The sequence below is a fragment of the Rattus norvegicus genome, chromosome 2 (genome assembly GCF_021556685.1).
Source record: "Rattus norvegicus strain SHRSP/BbbUtx chromosome 2, alternate assembly SHRSP_T2T, whole genome shotgun sequence".
In the NCBI taxonomy this organism is placed as follows: Eukaryota; Metazoa; Chordata; class Mammalia; order Rodentia; family Muridae; genus Rattus; species Rattus norvegicus.
The window spans coordinates 223,296,418-223,313,034 of NC_141535.1; the positions used below are offsets into that span (position 1 = coordinate 223,296,418).

General features: G+C 39.8%; 1 protein-coding gene across 3 annotated transcripts in view; it reads left to right on the forward strand.

Annotated features, from left to right (window-relative positions):
• Gimd1 (GIMAP family P-loop NTPase domain containing 1) overlaps positions 1–16,391 on the forward strand; it is a 34,640-nt gene extending 18,249 nt beyond the window's left edge. Inside the window, exons 1-4 of one of the 3 annotated variants that reach the window (XM_087627888.1) lie at positions 1,603–1,684; positions 5,538–5,683; positions 6,435–6,829; positions 15,449–16,391. In XM_087627888.1, coding sequence (XP_087484014.1) covers positions 6,437–6,829; positions 15,449–15,709 — 654 coding nt within the window. In that variant the 5' untranslated portion in view covers positions 1,603–1,684; positions 5,538–5,683; positions 6,435–6,436 and the 3' untranslated portion in view covers positions 15,710–16,391. 3 annotated transcript variants of the gene reach the window in all.
• Positions 16,392–16,617: the final 226 nt, after the last annotated feature.

The following is a 16,617-nucleotide window of genomic DNA, read 5'->3' on the forward strand; positions in this document are numbered from 1 at the left end:
AGAGAGACAGAGACAGAGACAGAGAGACAGAGAGAGACAGAGAGACAGAGAGACAGAGAGACAGAGACAGAGACAGAGAATGACCCAGTCTGCATGTGGAAGAGGACAGCCACTCCGTATGTCAGACTAGCTGGCCATGAGCTTCCAGGGATTCTCCTGTCCCCACATCTCTCTTCACTATAGGAGCACTGACTTCCCGTGAGGATCCAAACTCGGTCCTTACACTTGCACCTTAAGCCTTTACCCACCAATATGACAGCATAGTTAGTAAAGTCGGTGAAAAGGTACTTTTTCAAGTTGTTCTTTTCACCCGATTCAAAGCAAACAGCAAGGAAAACAATAATATTGTTAGCTAATTTATTTAATATTTGTCATTTTCCTCCTATGAATCTATAGTCTCAAATCTAATATAACATTAGACAATGTGTCTAAACATCTGCAGATCCGGTGACATTCATAACTGTGCACAGTCCACTTCCTTTTATAAACATCAAATTTCCTTTAATACTCCTTCCTTCTGTATTCAGCAATGACCTAAACTCTCATCCCAAAAGTGAGAGGTTTAAAAATTAGGGTCTGTGTGTGCTTGCTGCATTTCAAAAAGGAACACGGAAATAAAGGCCTGCTAGCTCCCTCTCTTTAAAAAATAAAATAAAGTCCACCCTACAACGGATGCAGGTTGCTGTAGACGATTGGATGTCAGTTTAGACTTTGAGGCAGCAACTTGAATTCTGACTGAAGATCCCCTTCTGAGGGAACACGCTGCTACTGCCACCTGGGGGAGGTTCTTTTCTACTTCGTTCAAGAGAACCAGTTGTTCACGAAGGATGGATTCCACTAGCATCTGCCTTGTCAGGTCCACACAGGAAGAGGAAGGCCCAGCTGTCTCCAGAATGCCTTCACAAAGTACTATTTGATAGACTTCTGAGGGCTGTAAAAAAGGGCTAGAGTGTAACTACGAAGCCTCTTCAGTATCTCCCACGTGATGTGAATGAGTCTGGGGAAGTGTGGACTATATAATGACAAGAGGAGGAAGAAAAATCTGAGATTTTTTAATATCAAAAACAAAACTGATTTTAAAGAAAAACTATTTAATGGCACCTTACAGTTCACTGTGTACCTTAATTATGTCATCAGTAGTTGCTTATGAAATTGCATGTCTTTGAGCACACAGAATATTTTAACAGGCTAAGTTGATACATTTCAAATATGTGGAAATAACCTAGAGAATTTTCTTAGAAAAACTCGAATTTGTGAATTTAACTTTTACATAGTCTGTAAACAATTATAAACATGTATATATTCACCAGCATTTTTCATGAAGTGACATACGGTTTATTTGTTAAAATGGAAAAGTTTTAACTGTCACTAAGAATGTTTCATGCTTTTGCTCTGGGTACCTTGTTACTTATTAGAAACATACTCAGACTTTAATTCTGGAAATACAGGTTTCAGGAAGTATTGATTAAAAGGATGGTCCTGTCAGATAACATCCGTAGGCTCTGATTAGAAGATAGCTAATCACTTATAAAGAGGATGTCTGGTGACAGATTAACTAAACGAAACGATGAGGTATCAGTCCCCTGCTAGTGCCACACAGTCAGGAGACCAAAGTTCATCTCAAAGGATAAACTTTACCAGTTTCAAGGAAGTCTGTAAGAATACGTGTCCAGGATCAAAAGGGGTAAGTGGATTTAAAATATATTATATATGTGATTGGGACTAAACAGAAATGAACAGCAACTTGATGCTGTGACACAATCGAAGGAGCCGAAGGAAGGAGTGGCTACCTATGTGTTGTTCGACTGTGGTTTCTTGAAGATAAGACCTGGAGATCCTGGGTGAAAAACCTTAGAGAACAAGCAAAAAAATAGCTAACACCTCTTAAAGTATTACCGAGGTTGTGTGATAGGTTACCAGTAGCTTTGCTTATAAATCGATAAAAATGGCAAGTGGGCACAGGAGGGCTTTCCGTCTTCTGATATTTTCTTCAATCTCCTCCTTCAAAGTCTTGAAGTTTTTATATGGCAGGTCTTTCTCTTGCTTGGTTAGTTACCCCAAGATAGTGTATATTATTCGTGGCTATTGAGAAGGGAGTTGTTTCTCTAATTTCTTTCTCAGCCTCTTTGTCATTTGTGGACGGGGGGGCTATTGATTTTAAGTTAATCTTGTGTTCAGCCACTTCGCTGAAGATGTTTATCAGCTGCAGAACTTCTCTGGCAGAATTTTTGGGGTCGCTTATGTATAGTGTCATAGAATCTGCAAATGGTGATACTTTGACTTCTTCCTTTCCAATTCATATCTCCTTGATCTCCTTTGGTTGTCTTTCTGCTCTGGCTAGAACTTCAAGTACTATTTTGAATAGATAGGGAGAGAGTGGGCAGCCTTGCCTTGTCCCTGATTTTAGTGGAATTGTTTTAAGTTTCTCTCCATTTAGTTTGATGTTGGCTATGGGCTTGCTGTGTATTGCTTGTATGATTATGTTTAGCTATGTGCCCTGTATCCCTGATGTCTCTAATACTTTTAAAATGAATGGTGTTGGATTTTTATCAGACACGTTTTAGCATCTAATGTGATGACCATGTGATTTTTCTCTTACATGATGGATTACACTGACAGATTTTCATAGGTTAAACCATTGTTGCATTTCTGGGATGAGGCCTACTTGATCATGGTGGATGTTTATTTTGATGTGTTCTTGGATTTGATTTGCAAGTATTTTACAGAGAATTTTTGTATCAATGTTCATAGGGGGAATTGGTCTGAAGTTCTCTTTGTTGAATCTTTGTGAGGGTTAGGTATCAGGGTGACTCTGGCCTCATACAATGAGTTTGGCTATGTTCCTTCTGTTTCTGTTTTGTGGAATAGTTTAAGGAGTATTGGTATTAGCTCTTCTTTGAAAGTCTGGTAAAACCATCTGGCCCTAGGATTTTATGGGTTTGAGAGACTTTTAATGACTGCTTTGTGATATTGATTCAGACAATTGTCCATTTTCTTTAGATTTTCCAATTTTGTGGAACACAGGGTTTTGGAAGTATGACATAAAGGTTCTTTCAATTGCCTTGGTTTCTGTTGTTATTGCCCTCCCCCATTTCGTTTCTGATTTTGTTAATTTGGATATTCTCTCTATGTCCTTTAATAATTTTGGATAAATGTTTGTCTATCTTGTTAATGCTTGCAAAGAACCAACTCTGTTTCATTGATTCTTTGTATTGTTTTCTTTGTTTCCATTCTATTGACGCTAGCCCTCAGTTTGTTCATTTCCTGTCATCTCTTCTATCTGTTTGCTTCTATCTGTTCTAGAGCTTTCAGGTGTGGTCTAAGGTGCTAACATGAGATTGCTCCATTTCTTTGTGAATGCACATAGTGCTTTGAACTTTTCTCTTATCTGTGCTTTTGTTGTGTCTGCTAAGTTTGGGTATGTTATGCATTCGTTTTCATTGAGATCTAGAATGTCATTAATTTCTTTCTTTCTTTATGCCTTGATCTCATAGTTATTCCGTAGTGTGTTGTTCAGTTTATATGTATCTATAGGCTTTCTGTTGTTTCTGTTCTTGTTAGTATCCAGCTTTAATTCATGGTAGTCTGATAGGATACATGAAGTTATTTCAATTTTCTTGTGTGTGTTGAGACTTGCTTTGTGACTGGGTGTATGGTCTTTTGAGAATGTTCTATGAGGTGCTAAGAAGAAGGTATATTCTTTTGTTTTGGAATAAAGTGTTCTGTAGATATCTGTTAGGTCAGTTTAATTCATAACATCTGTTAGCTCCATTATTTCTCTGTTTAGTTTTTATCTGGATGACCTATCAATTGGTGAGAGTGGGGTATAAAAGTCTGTCACTATTAATATGTGAAATTCAGTGTGTGGTTTAAACTTTAGTGGTGTTTCTTTTACAAATATGAGTTCCTTTGCCTTTGGGGCATGAATGTTAAGAATTGAAATATCACTTTGGTGGATTTTCCCTCTGATGTGTATGAAGTGTCTTTCTCTATCACTTTTGATTAATTTTAGTTTGAACGTATATTTTTTAGATATTAGAATAGCTATACCAGATTGTTTGTTGGGTCCACGCTTATGGATCAGTTGGACTAACATAGTAAAAATGGCCAACCCACCAAAACCAATCTATAAATTCAACACACTCCCCTCCAAAATTCTAACACAATTCTTTACAGACCTTGAAAGACCAATACTCAATTACATATGGAAAAAGAAAAAAAAAACCAGAATACCCAGGATAGCTAAAACAATCCTATTCATATGGAGAACATACAGAGGTATCACCATCCCTGACCTTAAGTTGTACTTCATAGCTGCAGTAATATAAACCACATAATATTGGCATAAAAACAGGCATGCTGATCCATGAAATCAGATTGAAGACCTAGATATAAATCTACACACCTATTGTCACCTAATTTTTTGACAAAGAAACCAGAACTATACAATGGTGGACAGCATCTTCAGCCAATGGCATTGGTCTAAGTGGATGTTGGTGTATAGAAGAATGTAAATAGATCCGTACCTATCTCTCTGCACAAAACTCAAGTCCAAGTGGAGCAAAGACCTCAACCTGACACCAAATACACTGAAGAGAAAGTAGGGAATATTCTTAAACCCAGCGGCACAGGAGACAACTTCCTGAACTGAACATCACTAGTGCAGGCGCCAGGATCAACAATTAATAAATGCTACCTCATGAAACTAGAAAGCTTTTGTACAGCAAAAGATGCTGTCAATAAGACAAACAACAGCCCACAGATTGGGGGATGTTCTTTACCGACTAACTCCACTTCTCACAGCGGGCTGATATCCAGAATATAAAGAACTCAAGAAACTAGACCTCAACAAACAATCTTAAAATGAGGTATAAATCTAAACAGAATGCTCAACAGAGGAATCTCAAATGTCTGAGAAGCACTTAGAGAAATGTCCAGCATCCTTAGCCATCAGGGAAATGCAAATCAAAACGACTCTGAGATTCCACCTTACAACAGTCAGAATGGCTGAGATCAAAAACACAAAGTGTCAACTTTAACTATGTTAAAAATCTCTTTTAATTCTAAGCCTCGTATTTAAAATTAAACTAATTAAAGCGAAGCTAAATGGACTGGACATGGTGCCTCGGATCTGCGGTCACTGCATTCGAGGCAGGTGAATTCAGATGAATTATTTGAAATTAGTTCAAGCTACATAGTGAGTTCAAGGTCAGCCTGAGCAAGAACAAGACTCTTGTCTCAAAAGATTAGGGAATGCTGGAGAGATGATGCAGTGGCTAAGAGAACTGGCTATTCTTCCAGAGGACCAGCATGTGACTCCCTGCACTTACACTCGGGAGCTCACCACCATCCTTAACTCCAGTTCCAAAGGCTCCAACGGCCATCTCTGGCCTTTGTAGGCACCAAGCATGCGTGTAGTACATACACATTCACGCAGACAAAATACACAGAGATGTAAAAAGAGATAAATTTAAAATTCAAATAAAGAGAGAAAGAAGAGAGCTGAACTGGCTGTTTCTTCTACTGTTCTTCAACAGTGAGAGGATTTCAAATCCTCTCCATGGATTCCGGATCGCAGTAATCTCAGTCCTGAATTGTCTCCTCCACCATACCTGGGCACCAAGATGTCCCTGCTAAGTGAGCTTGTCTTCATGGGATTTGGCTTTCCCCTCCTTTTCCCGCAGTGAGTCCTTCTCAGACATTCCTCGCTTCTACTTATTTTCCCTTTACATTCCCCACCATCAGTTACTACTGTCCCAATCCCTGCCCTGTCTTGAGACATCCATACTGGAGCACACAGCCCTACTTATGCTACTGAGAAGGAGGAGGAAGCTCATTTCAGGCAACACAGGAAGTGCTCTCCATCGATGGATGCTGCTTTAGTAGATTTACCCAATCATAGGCTGAGAATAGTCAAAGACAAATTATGTCTTTGGTTGCATACAGACTTCCTTTGACTCTCAAAATATAGAGAATGATGGTGCTTACACTTTACAGTTAGTTTATACTAATTAATATAATCTAAATAGCATTTAGAGCAGTGGTTCTCATCCTGTAGGTCTCGACCCCTCTGGAGTTCTAAGACCCTTTCACAAGGGTCACATATCAGACATCCTGTATAACAGTTACTTACATTAAATTTTATGAAAGTAGCAAAATGATAGTTATGAAATGGCAACAAAATAATTTTATGATTGAGAGTCACCATAGTGGGTTACCTCATTAGGAAGGTTGAGAACCTCTGGTTTAGAGTATTATAAAGGGTGCTCTGTATAAGTTGTTTAAATACTACAACATTTTATATAAGTAGGTTGAGTATGAGTAGGTTTTGGTAAATTCTGGGTCAGTAAGTCATCCCCCATAGACACTGAGGGACAACTGTACACCAAATATCCCAACCTAACTGTCCTTGTGGTGCCTCTGTTTATTCACAGCTATGATGGACGCCAACAAGATGATCATCAATTTGGCTGTCCTTGGCAAGACTCAGAGTGGGAAAAGTTCTGCTGGGAACGTTCTTTTGGGGAGTGCTGACTTCTACAGCAGGTTTGCTCCAGGTTCTGTAACCAAAGATTGCAGCCTGGGTCGCAGTTGTCATATCCATGGCTTCATGCGTCGAGGAGGACACGAGATTAGTTTGCAGATACAGGTATTGGACACTCCAGGGTATCCACACAGCAAGCTGAGCACGAGATGTGTAAAACAGGAAGTAAAGAAGGCCTTGGAGCATCACTTTGGACAAGAGGGTCTCCATCTTGCTCTGCTGGTCCATAGAGCTGATATGCCTTTCTTCGGACAGGAAGCATCTGACTCAGTCCAATTGATTCAGGTAATACAAAGATGTAATTATACCAGCACCATCCTACATGAAGGCATTATCTTCATAGGTAAGGCCTTGGGCGAAAGTGGTTCAAAAGATACTTGAACTATAAGGTGTTAACCATAAGCAACAGTCAGTAAAGGGGATTTTTTTTCTGCTAGGAGTTCTATTTTGTCGTTTCTTTTAGATCAGTGGTTCTCTACCCTCCCAATGTTATGACCCTTTAATACAGTTCCTTATGTTGTGGTGACCCCCTAACCATAAAATTATTCCAGTGCTACTTCATAACTGTAATTTTGCTACTGTTATGAATCTTAATGTAAATCTGATATGCAAGATATCTGATATGTCAGCCCGAGGGGGTTGCAAATCACCACTCAAGAACCGCTATTTTAGAGGGATTCAGTCAGTTAGTCTACACTCAGTCATAGACAGAAATTTTTAGACACTAATTTGTTGGAGGTAAGCCTAAAATCCCTAAAAACCTTGAACTTGAGAAAGTTTGCACAATGTAACCCCTGGACTCTACCCACCAGAATCAGCTGGGCAATTTGTTGAAAATGCAGGTTCCTCCATGACTATTGAAATAGCATCTCAAGAGTGAGATCTGTGTACCTGCATTTCCATGTTTTCATATAGGCTGATGAAAACAAGGCGAGGTTCAAAACCACCAACTGAAATGCCCACACACCATGCAACATCAAGAGGACAAGGTGTTCTAATTCATCAACAAAAGCACATGTGTTCACTGAGGACTGTCATGCACAGCACTGAGTACTTGCAAGGCAGGAAGCCTAGCTGCAAACAGCTCATAATGGAGAAGGGGCAAATATATGTCAAAAATGACAACGTGTTAACTGCCCAGGCAGTGTAATGGGTAAGGGGAATGACACAAGACTGGGCACCATGGCAAATGTCACAGGAAAGCTGTGCACGACTCCCAGGAAAGAAACCCGTAATTTCCCATGTTCACCCGCTACAGCACTCGTATGTAGGTCTTATTCCATCCATGAACTACAAAGACTTTAGGCAGAACCTCGATGGCATTTGTCGTATTTGGTTACACCAGTTTACTTGTTCACTTATTAGCAGTTGCAAAGTTGGGGGTTTCATTCTTTAAACAGTTAGCAAAGGGTCTAGGGAAAGGAAGGGGGTCTTGGCATGGCCACAGCCCAGAGGAGTGAAGAGTGTATGTATTTATACTGCCAGAAGTAGTGTAGTAAACGGGCCCGAGTAGACTATCGTGTTCAATTCCTGGAAATCATTCGTTGATTTGCTTGGTTCTGGCCAAGCTCTTGATTCTCTAGACAGGGTTCACCCAAGTTTAACTGCTGGGCCTCCGAGTAGAAGCTGCTCTAGTCACTGAGTTCAGATGATTAACTTAGTGACTGTCATTAGTGAAAAACAAAAGATTGGCCCAATTGGCAGACACACCATTTGTTTCTCAAGGGTTATATGTGTTTTTTAAAAGTTTAGGGGGAAACCATGCATGTGGTTACAGGAATGCAGTGGAAAAGTTAGGGTGACTAGAACAAAAACGTTATCATGCAACTCCTGAAGAGTCAAGTCATGCTGTCAGCAGTAAACAGGACGGTTGCAATTAAGATACAACGTGAAATCTAAAGCAACCATGAAGCGCCCAATACTATTAAAACTTGTATTTCAAAGTATTTCTGGTAGAAATTAAGTGTCAGGACATCTGTACCAAATAACCAGGATAATTTTAAGGACAGATTTATTGTTCTCTGAAGCTGCATTACACATAAATTCCCAACCAACTACTCAGAAGCCATCTTGACTCTCTCCATAGCCATCCTCACACTTTCCCATAGTACACTACGCTGAGCCCAGGATTTCAATATTATACACTTTGGAAATAGATTCTTCAAATGCCATTATACAGAACCTCATAATCCACAGTTTTCCTACAGTGCGATTTAATTCATACTTGTCTCCTGTCTTCCGAGATGGTCTCTGAATAGCTTTCCCCAGTAGCTGTCTTCCTTGAGTCATTGTCTTCCTCAGGAATTGAAGACCAACATGAGAAGGGTGGAAACCAAGTTCAGATCCTGTTTGGTATTTTTGTAATAGAATAAATAATTTCTCTTTTTTTTCTGAACATCAGCAGACAAAGTTTATGAATCCTCAGAACAGCCCCATGAGTGCTGGGAGTGTTTGCAGACCTGTTTGGAGCACCTCTTGGTCTTCAAATGATGGACTCTGAGGTGCAGGTTGATGCTTATGCTTCTTCCTGAAGGTGCCTCCGTTACTCATGGCAGCCAGCTGTTTGTGCTCCCAGATCAGGAGATGTCAGATGTTTTCATATTTGACAAGATGAAAAGCAGATATCTAAAGAAGTGTTAAGGCCCATGGGTTCCAGGCTTGTCCCAGATTTCTTTTCTTTCTTGGCTGATAAACAAGGAGAATGGCGTAACTGTTTTTTCCTTTCTGGGTGAGGGAGGAGTCCGACACAGAAGGATTGACCTCATCTTTCCTGTGCTCTTCTGTTGTCTCCTGGTTTGTGCTTTAATACTCTGAAGAGGAGTCATAGTGTGCCAGCTGTGACAATTGAAGCATCCCTCCAAATGGTATGCTTCTTTACTTAATTAGGTCCATAACAATTTAGAGACGTGAGTTGTATCCTCCAAAGTAGGAAAGGACTGACTCCCATGAGTGTTGGTAGGAAAATTATCTGAGTGTTAAAAAGAAAATTCATAAATGTATCAGAGAAGACATAATAAAGACTCCCCCAATAAAGGGCCAGCATGAGGGAGACAAAGTCACTCTAGGAACTGAAACGATGAACTGAATAGAATCGATATTCTTTTGCACAATCGATCATAGACAGTATAATTACTGTGAATGAGAAGACTTAAGAAATTAAGAAATTATTTTTGACTTGGGATCAACAGCTCAGCTGTTGATATTGTAGGTGGGTGCTCATAAAACAATAGGCTCACAAAGGCCAGTGATGGGTCTGTCTGCATGTACTAGAAAAACCTCATGGACCCATTTAGCAGTTGGAACAAGTCTAATGTTACTATCCTTTCTTAGTTTTCCATTTACGGTCACAAAGGATGCTGATTTTATTGATATTAAAGACTTCTATGCACTAGCGTTAGTTAATCTCACATGCTTAGCACGGAGCTCACCTTGTAGGAGAGTCACTGAAAGTTGCAAAGCACCCCTGTTATAACTGCTACTCTTCTGCACTGAGATATTCACTCAGTCAAGTGAACCACAGTGAGGTATAGCTTATTATAGATGTGAAGAAGATGGCATCTGTTATACACACCCATGTTCAATCTCCTTCTTACCTACTCGTTTGCACCGTGACCTTGGGTAAGGAACTTCTCTGAACTTCATTAGAAGTAGGTATGAGTTGGAAATATCTACTTAACTCGTTCCTTTTTGGATTTTGACATGAGCCTGGCAGTAATAATCCTTTGAGACACTGTCACATTGTGTTTAGATATGGGGATTATCATTTTATATTACTATTAACCAAGGCTTTGGCAGTCAGGGAACCTTTCTTAAAGGCCCAGGCCTGCCGGTAATCAGCCATCTGGTTTCCAATTGAGCCACTTAATTAAGCCACAAGGCCTTATTACTCTCATCTTTAAAATGAGGCAATTTGGATAGATGTTTTCTAATGTTGAATATTCCCTGATTCTGACTCGAGATGTTATCACTAAAATTTGACTCTGGAAAGAAAAACTGGTATTTTAAGTGAAATGAGAATAAGGGAATCACACACACACACACACACACACACACACACACACACACACACACGTATGATCCTTATTATTTTCCTATTCTTCTTTGATAACTTTTTTCTCAGCTGATGTAATTGTTGGCTTTTTTCTAAAGTTTCCCCCTAAAAGGTCCAGATGCTATGATTTCATCAACCACAAACAAATGGGGCAGGGCTGGTGAGGTCCTGAGAAAATGAACAATTCCTGGAAAACAACGTTTATATCCTAACTCACTGTCCCAAAAGGACGAGATGGCCTCCTACCCACTAGCACTGGGAAACCAGACAATCCGTGGTTGTAGTGTTTCCAGTCGGCTTATTGCTATATTTAAATTATTATCACCAGATAAATTACTTTTACTTATTTTGCTCTTGAATTTCTTTTGAGACATTGATCAGCTGTAATTGTTCAGTCTCTGGGTCCACAGAGAACATGTTTGGCCACTGATATGGCGACTATCACCAAGTGACACTGTGTTCAAACATTCAACTATTTCCTGGCCATAGACCAATGTAAAGATTATAAAGTAAATCAGCCATTCTTTTCTGGTTTGGGCAATAACTCAAAAGTGCAATTTCTCTCACAGTTTAAGAGGTAAGTATCCTTTCATAAAAAATTATCAGTCTGTAAAAATGTCCCAGTGGCTGAACACACAGGCCCGTGAGTGGTAGGGCACTTAGTACTTCCACTCATTTATCCTGAGTGAGATAACTTTGGAGTATAAGAACCATCTATGGGAGAAAAATGACAAAGAAGGAAACATGTTGTTACAGAAAACCAGAGACTATGAGAGTTGCACCACGTACTTTTTAAGGTATTAGCTTAGTGAGAAAAACATTGTGCTAAGTGATATTGTACAAAACAGTATTTTAGCATGGACTTTTATTATGACGATTACTCAGAAATATTTAATGGCGAGTATGGTCTTCTGAGAGCTATTAAGATGGTGGGTTTGGGGCTGGAGAGATGGCTCAGCGGTTAAGAGCACCAAACTGCTCTTCCAGAGGTCCTGAGTTCAATTCCCGGCAACCACATGGTGGCTCACAACCATCTGTAAAAAGAGATCTGATGCCCTCTTCTGGTGTGTCTGAAGACAGCTACAATGTACTTATATATAATAAATGAATAAATAAAAATTAAAAAAAAAGATGATGGGTTTGGTGGTGCTCAAGGGCTAAGAGCACCAGTTCTTTACCGACCTGTACATTTATAATATTTAAAATATATGTAATATTTTAGTATGACAGTTGGTGTGGTCCAGGAGTGGTAGGCTGAGGCTCTAAAGTGAGAAATTCTCAGATCTGAGTGTGACCAAAGATCAGAAGCTGGACCTGGGTGGAAATAAAACCCAAATACCATATGGTCCCTACTCTTCCGTTATTTCTTTTGCAAGACGTAATTATCTATCATTGTTGTACATGCGTGCCTGTGTACGTGCGTGTGTGTGTGTGCATGTGTGTGTATATGTATGTGTATGTGTATCCACAGCCTGAGTGTGGAGGTCAGAGAACAACTAGGATGGGCTTTTGTGTGGGTTCTAAGGACCTAATTTAGGCCATCATGATACTGGAATTTGGGGGACTCCTTTGTGGTTGCCTGATGATACAGGGGAAATCCAGGTCCCTTCCTGGGGTTCTTATCTCAGAAAAATAATTTAAGAATGGGTTCAAATGAAAGCTCAAGGACAATTTTATTAGTTTAAAAAAATAATCAGTGCAGGTCAGCTGCAAATCTCTGCAGCTGCTTGGAGGAGAGCAACAAAGGAGAGAAGGAAAAGGCCACACACCCTTTGCCCTTTACGCAGGAGTGGAAGTCAGAAACATGGTGGGAGAGCAGCCACATCGTGGGGAGGGATCCTTTAAAGAAAGAGTAAGAGAACCCCAAATGCTGGGGAAACTCTAAGTGTTAGGAAGAGTATAATTTCCAAAGATATAGAAAGGTTCTGGGGGATTCTGGGGAGGAGAAGCACAGTACCTCATTAAGGGTAAAATGATTGCACCTTTCTTTTTAGCATGACTTAGGTGACTCTGCCTTTCAAGAGGTAGCCCCTTGGCACGGCTGAGCTGGGACATTGGGTCTCTATCCAGGTCAGAAAGCTCATTCTCTTGATGAGAACTTTGTTTCTTCTAAGGAGCCTTTTCTGTTACTCAGACATACAGGCTCGACCCATAAGCACCTTTATTCCCTGGGGCATCTTGCAGGGCCATGTTAATTTCTTTGTAGCAAATAATAGATAGCTATTTATTGGCTCTTGGCTCTTGACATCAGAAGTCTGGACTCATAGAATTGGCAAGGTTGGCTTCTTCTGAGAGCTGGGAGCAAGTGGTGTGCCCCAGCCTTCTCCTGGCTGCACGTGACTATTTCAGGGCCCGCACCATTGCCTTATATTTGTCTCTGTTCAAGTTTTTCTGTTTTACATGGATAGTAATAAATTTAGATCAGGAGTAAACCTAATGACTTAATCACATCTTTAGGACACTTTTTCCAAATAAGGTCACATTCTAAGGAACAGGGGATTAGGACTTGGCATATGAATTAGGAGAAGGACACCGTTTAATTATAATCTCGCCATTTATTCATATCACAGCCTGTGTCTTTTCTTTACTAGAGATACATACAGTACACTGCAAACACAACAGCGTCCCACAGATGTCCTTTATTTTGACACGCCACCATCACCTACAGTGGATTGTTGGCATCATATGGATACTTAGATGTATAGAGTTATGACCTTTAATACTTGAGCAAGCACAAGCTTTCTAATGGCCTCGGATTTAAAAGCACATGAGAATGTGAGAAATTATTCACCATTTCATGAATTCCCTGTCAAATTTACTCATGTACCATTAAGAAAATATTTTCTGATATAATGATCTTGGAAAGTTGGCTCATGTTTTCTTACAACAGGGCATTTTATGGGAACCTGTAATTCTGTGGAATAGGTAGACAGATTCTGATTGGTAAGGGCAAGCAGGTGGACTCAGTCCTACAGAGATTTGCTCCAAATGAGAAGGGATGCACAGTCTGTGGGAAATCCACCACAGGGAGCTGTTGAACCCAGAAGTACAGGATTGAGTCCCAGAGAATAAAATTCAGAGCTGAATCCTCAAAACTAAGCTAACTGAGCCTAGAATTTGATTCAATCAGGAGTACCATAATCCCAAAATATTCAGCAGATATTGTTGAGAATTCCCAATGTCCTGAAATCTTCTCATGATAATGCAGACACAGAGAATGGACATTCAAAGAAGTCACTGCTAAGTTTCAGTAACATTTACCTTAAATAGATGGCTCTGGTGAGAGCCTGGCTTCTCTCGTGGTTGTAATTAGTAGTCATGGCCATTGCTATCTCTGATTCAAAATCCGGTGTCTCAGAGTTCTCATGAGTCTTTTCATATTAGACATACTTTTCCTGATGCTTTTCTTTCTTCCCCTCCTTTACTCCTTCCTTCCCACTCTTTTCTTCTCTTTACATAATAAATAACAACCATATATCTGTTTCCAGATTATTTCAATAAAAACATGACTACAATATAGTTCAAAACCTCTCCATGTGTCGACTTTCGATGCCACAAGAAGAGTAATAGTATCATGGCAAAGATTCGATGTTTAACATCAAGAAGTTATGTATGGCCAAGCATGGTGGGTGCCTACCTCTATCCCAGCACTACACATGCAAAAAGCAGGGTTGATATGTTTGAGAACAGCTCTGGGAACAGAGTAAAAATCTGTCTCAAAGGACTCAAACCAAACCAAATCAAACTGAAAGGAGGGAGAGGGGGAGGAGATGGGAGACTGAAAGAGATTGCCCACCCGAAAAAGCTTAATACCTGACACCAGTTCTTCATTTTAACTTGTCTGCTTGCTTGCTTCTGATTACTACAAGTCCTTGCTAACTCTTGCTAAAGTCATTCATGGATATTTTGTATTTACAAACAGTGTTATGAACCAGTAACACCTCTGTATGTATTTCCGCCATAGGCGCATATAGAAGGGAGAAAGTGTTTCTTTACTGTCACTTGGTCATGACTTCTTGTAAGTTTGGAAACATCCACGAGTTGAATGGTTACTCCCAGCTGCCTTTATGCATTGCATGAGCAATATGCCACATGCTGTAGCTTCTGCTTTCTATCAGCTAATTTTCACTCATCAAGCAAGAATTTATTGCACAATCAACTCACACATATCACTAAACAAAGGGCCAAGCTTCTTCGGTGCTTTTCAAGCACATTAGAAGAAGCCATTTGACAAATAGTCTTTGACTCCAGGCATGTGGCAAGAGGAACACGAGGATTACAGTAACCTTGTGCAGCTCTTCCAACTCACCAAATAGATTTTGATCTTAGCCTTTCCGTTACTTGTCATCTGGCTAATCAATAAAGCATAGCCAGATTATGTCATTTTAATCCCTCAGTAGATATTTTAGTGGTGATAGTACAGGATTCAAAAAGATAAAAAAAAAAGATTCTGTAGCAGTTGCTTTGCTCATGGTACCGCCAATTAAAGGAATTGGGTGGTTCTAACAGGGTCTCCGGTTGGGAGGAAGTGTAAGTGATCACTGAGTGCTGGCCATACCACATTCATTGTAGCCAGATGCTCTGTAGCAGTAAGCCTTTGCGCATCAATTATAACAGCAAAGTAAAACAGAGAACCAAAGCCCTTTCATTGTTGTTCGGAAATCTCATCCATCTTCCTCAATGTGTTAACAACACTTGAGCTCATGTTCGCTTCCCATTTCAGATATCAGCTTTCAGAAAGATCATGACACACGGGTCTGTTGGCAAATGACATTGGACTTTGGTAATGGCTTTGCTCAGTTTTGAGGAATAGAGTCCAAGGCAAATAGTCATTTAACTTCTCTCTCTTTCAGGAACTTCTGGGAGATTCTTGGAAGAACTACACCGCTATTCTTTTTACCCATGCAGAAAAAATCAAAGAGGCTGGGTTAAGTGAAGAGGAATATTTGTGCGAGGCTTCTGACGCACTGTTAACCTTGCTAAATTCTGTTCAGCACAGACATATTTTCCTATATGAAAGAGGAAACTCATGGAGTGAACAAAGAATTAAAATCTTAGAAAGAATCATGGAATTTATAAAAGAAAATCATTTTCAAGTTCTTAGTTTTACATAAAGTTTAAGTGAAAAGAAGAGGGCACTGGTTATCAATCAGGGACTGATATCCGATTTTAAAATCTGGGGCAGGAGAATTCCCTGTACAGCCATTGAGTCATTTTGGAAAAAAATTGTAAATAAAAACTAATATTAAGGATTCAAGATTTCATGATATCAGAGTTATACTCACAAGTATTTATCCAACAGAAAAGTGTGCACTTGTGCATTTAGACACATGCATATACAAGAATGTCCATGGTGGTACCATTGAGCATAGCTGAAGACTGAAAACTATCTAAATGCTCATTTAGAATAATATTCAAATTGTGGTAATTTAACCCACTGACATGTACAGTGTGAGAATGGACAAGCTCACTCTCCTGTAATAGCAGCTATCAACTACCTAAGTAGAATGCCAAGAGAACGAAGCACAGAAACTGTGCTCAATGGTTCCATTTGTATAACGACCAGAGACAAAGACCAGTGCAAGTCTCTTCTAGTGCAGAGAAACGCTGGGCATCAGCAAAGTCACAGGATGCTGTGGGATGGCCGCAGAGGTGTTGGCAAGGCTATTTCCCGATTTGGAAACCGGTTTCATTTGGATGTCTACCTTGTAAAATGGAACAAAATTTCCTGTAATGTATGAGCTCATAACGATATTTGGGAATATAATTGCGAATGAATAAAAGATTTTTAAAAGATTCGCGTCACTGCTTACTTGACGCAGGAAAAGGAAGATTGTGTAAACTTGCCAGAGCATGTTTCCCCAGGTACACTGTGTGCACAATGGGCACTTAAATATGTTCTCCATAGTTACTGCAATGACTAAACGAATAGCCATGTGATAGAGACTCCATATTAGCTTTCTTTTCTGCTTTTGAGAGACCTGCTAGCCCCACTTTGGTTTATAAATATTAAGGAAAATTC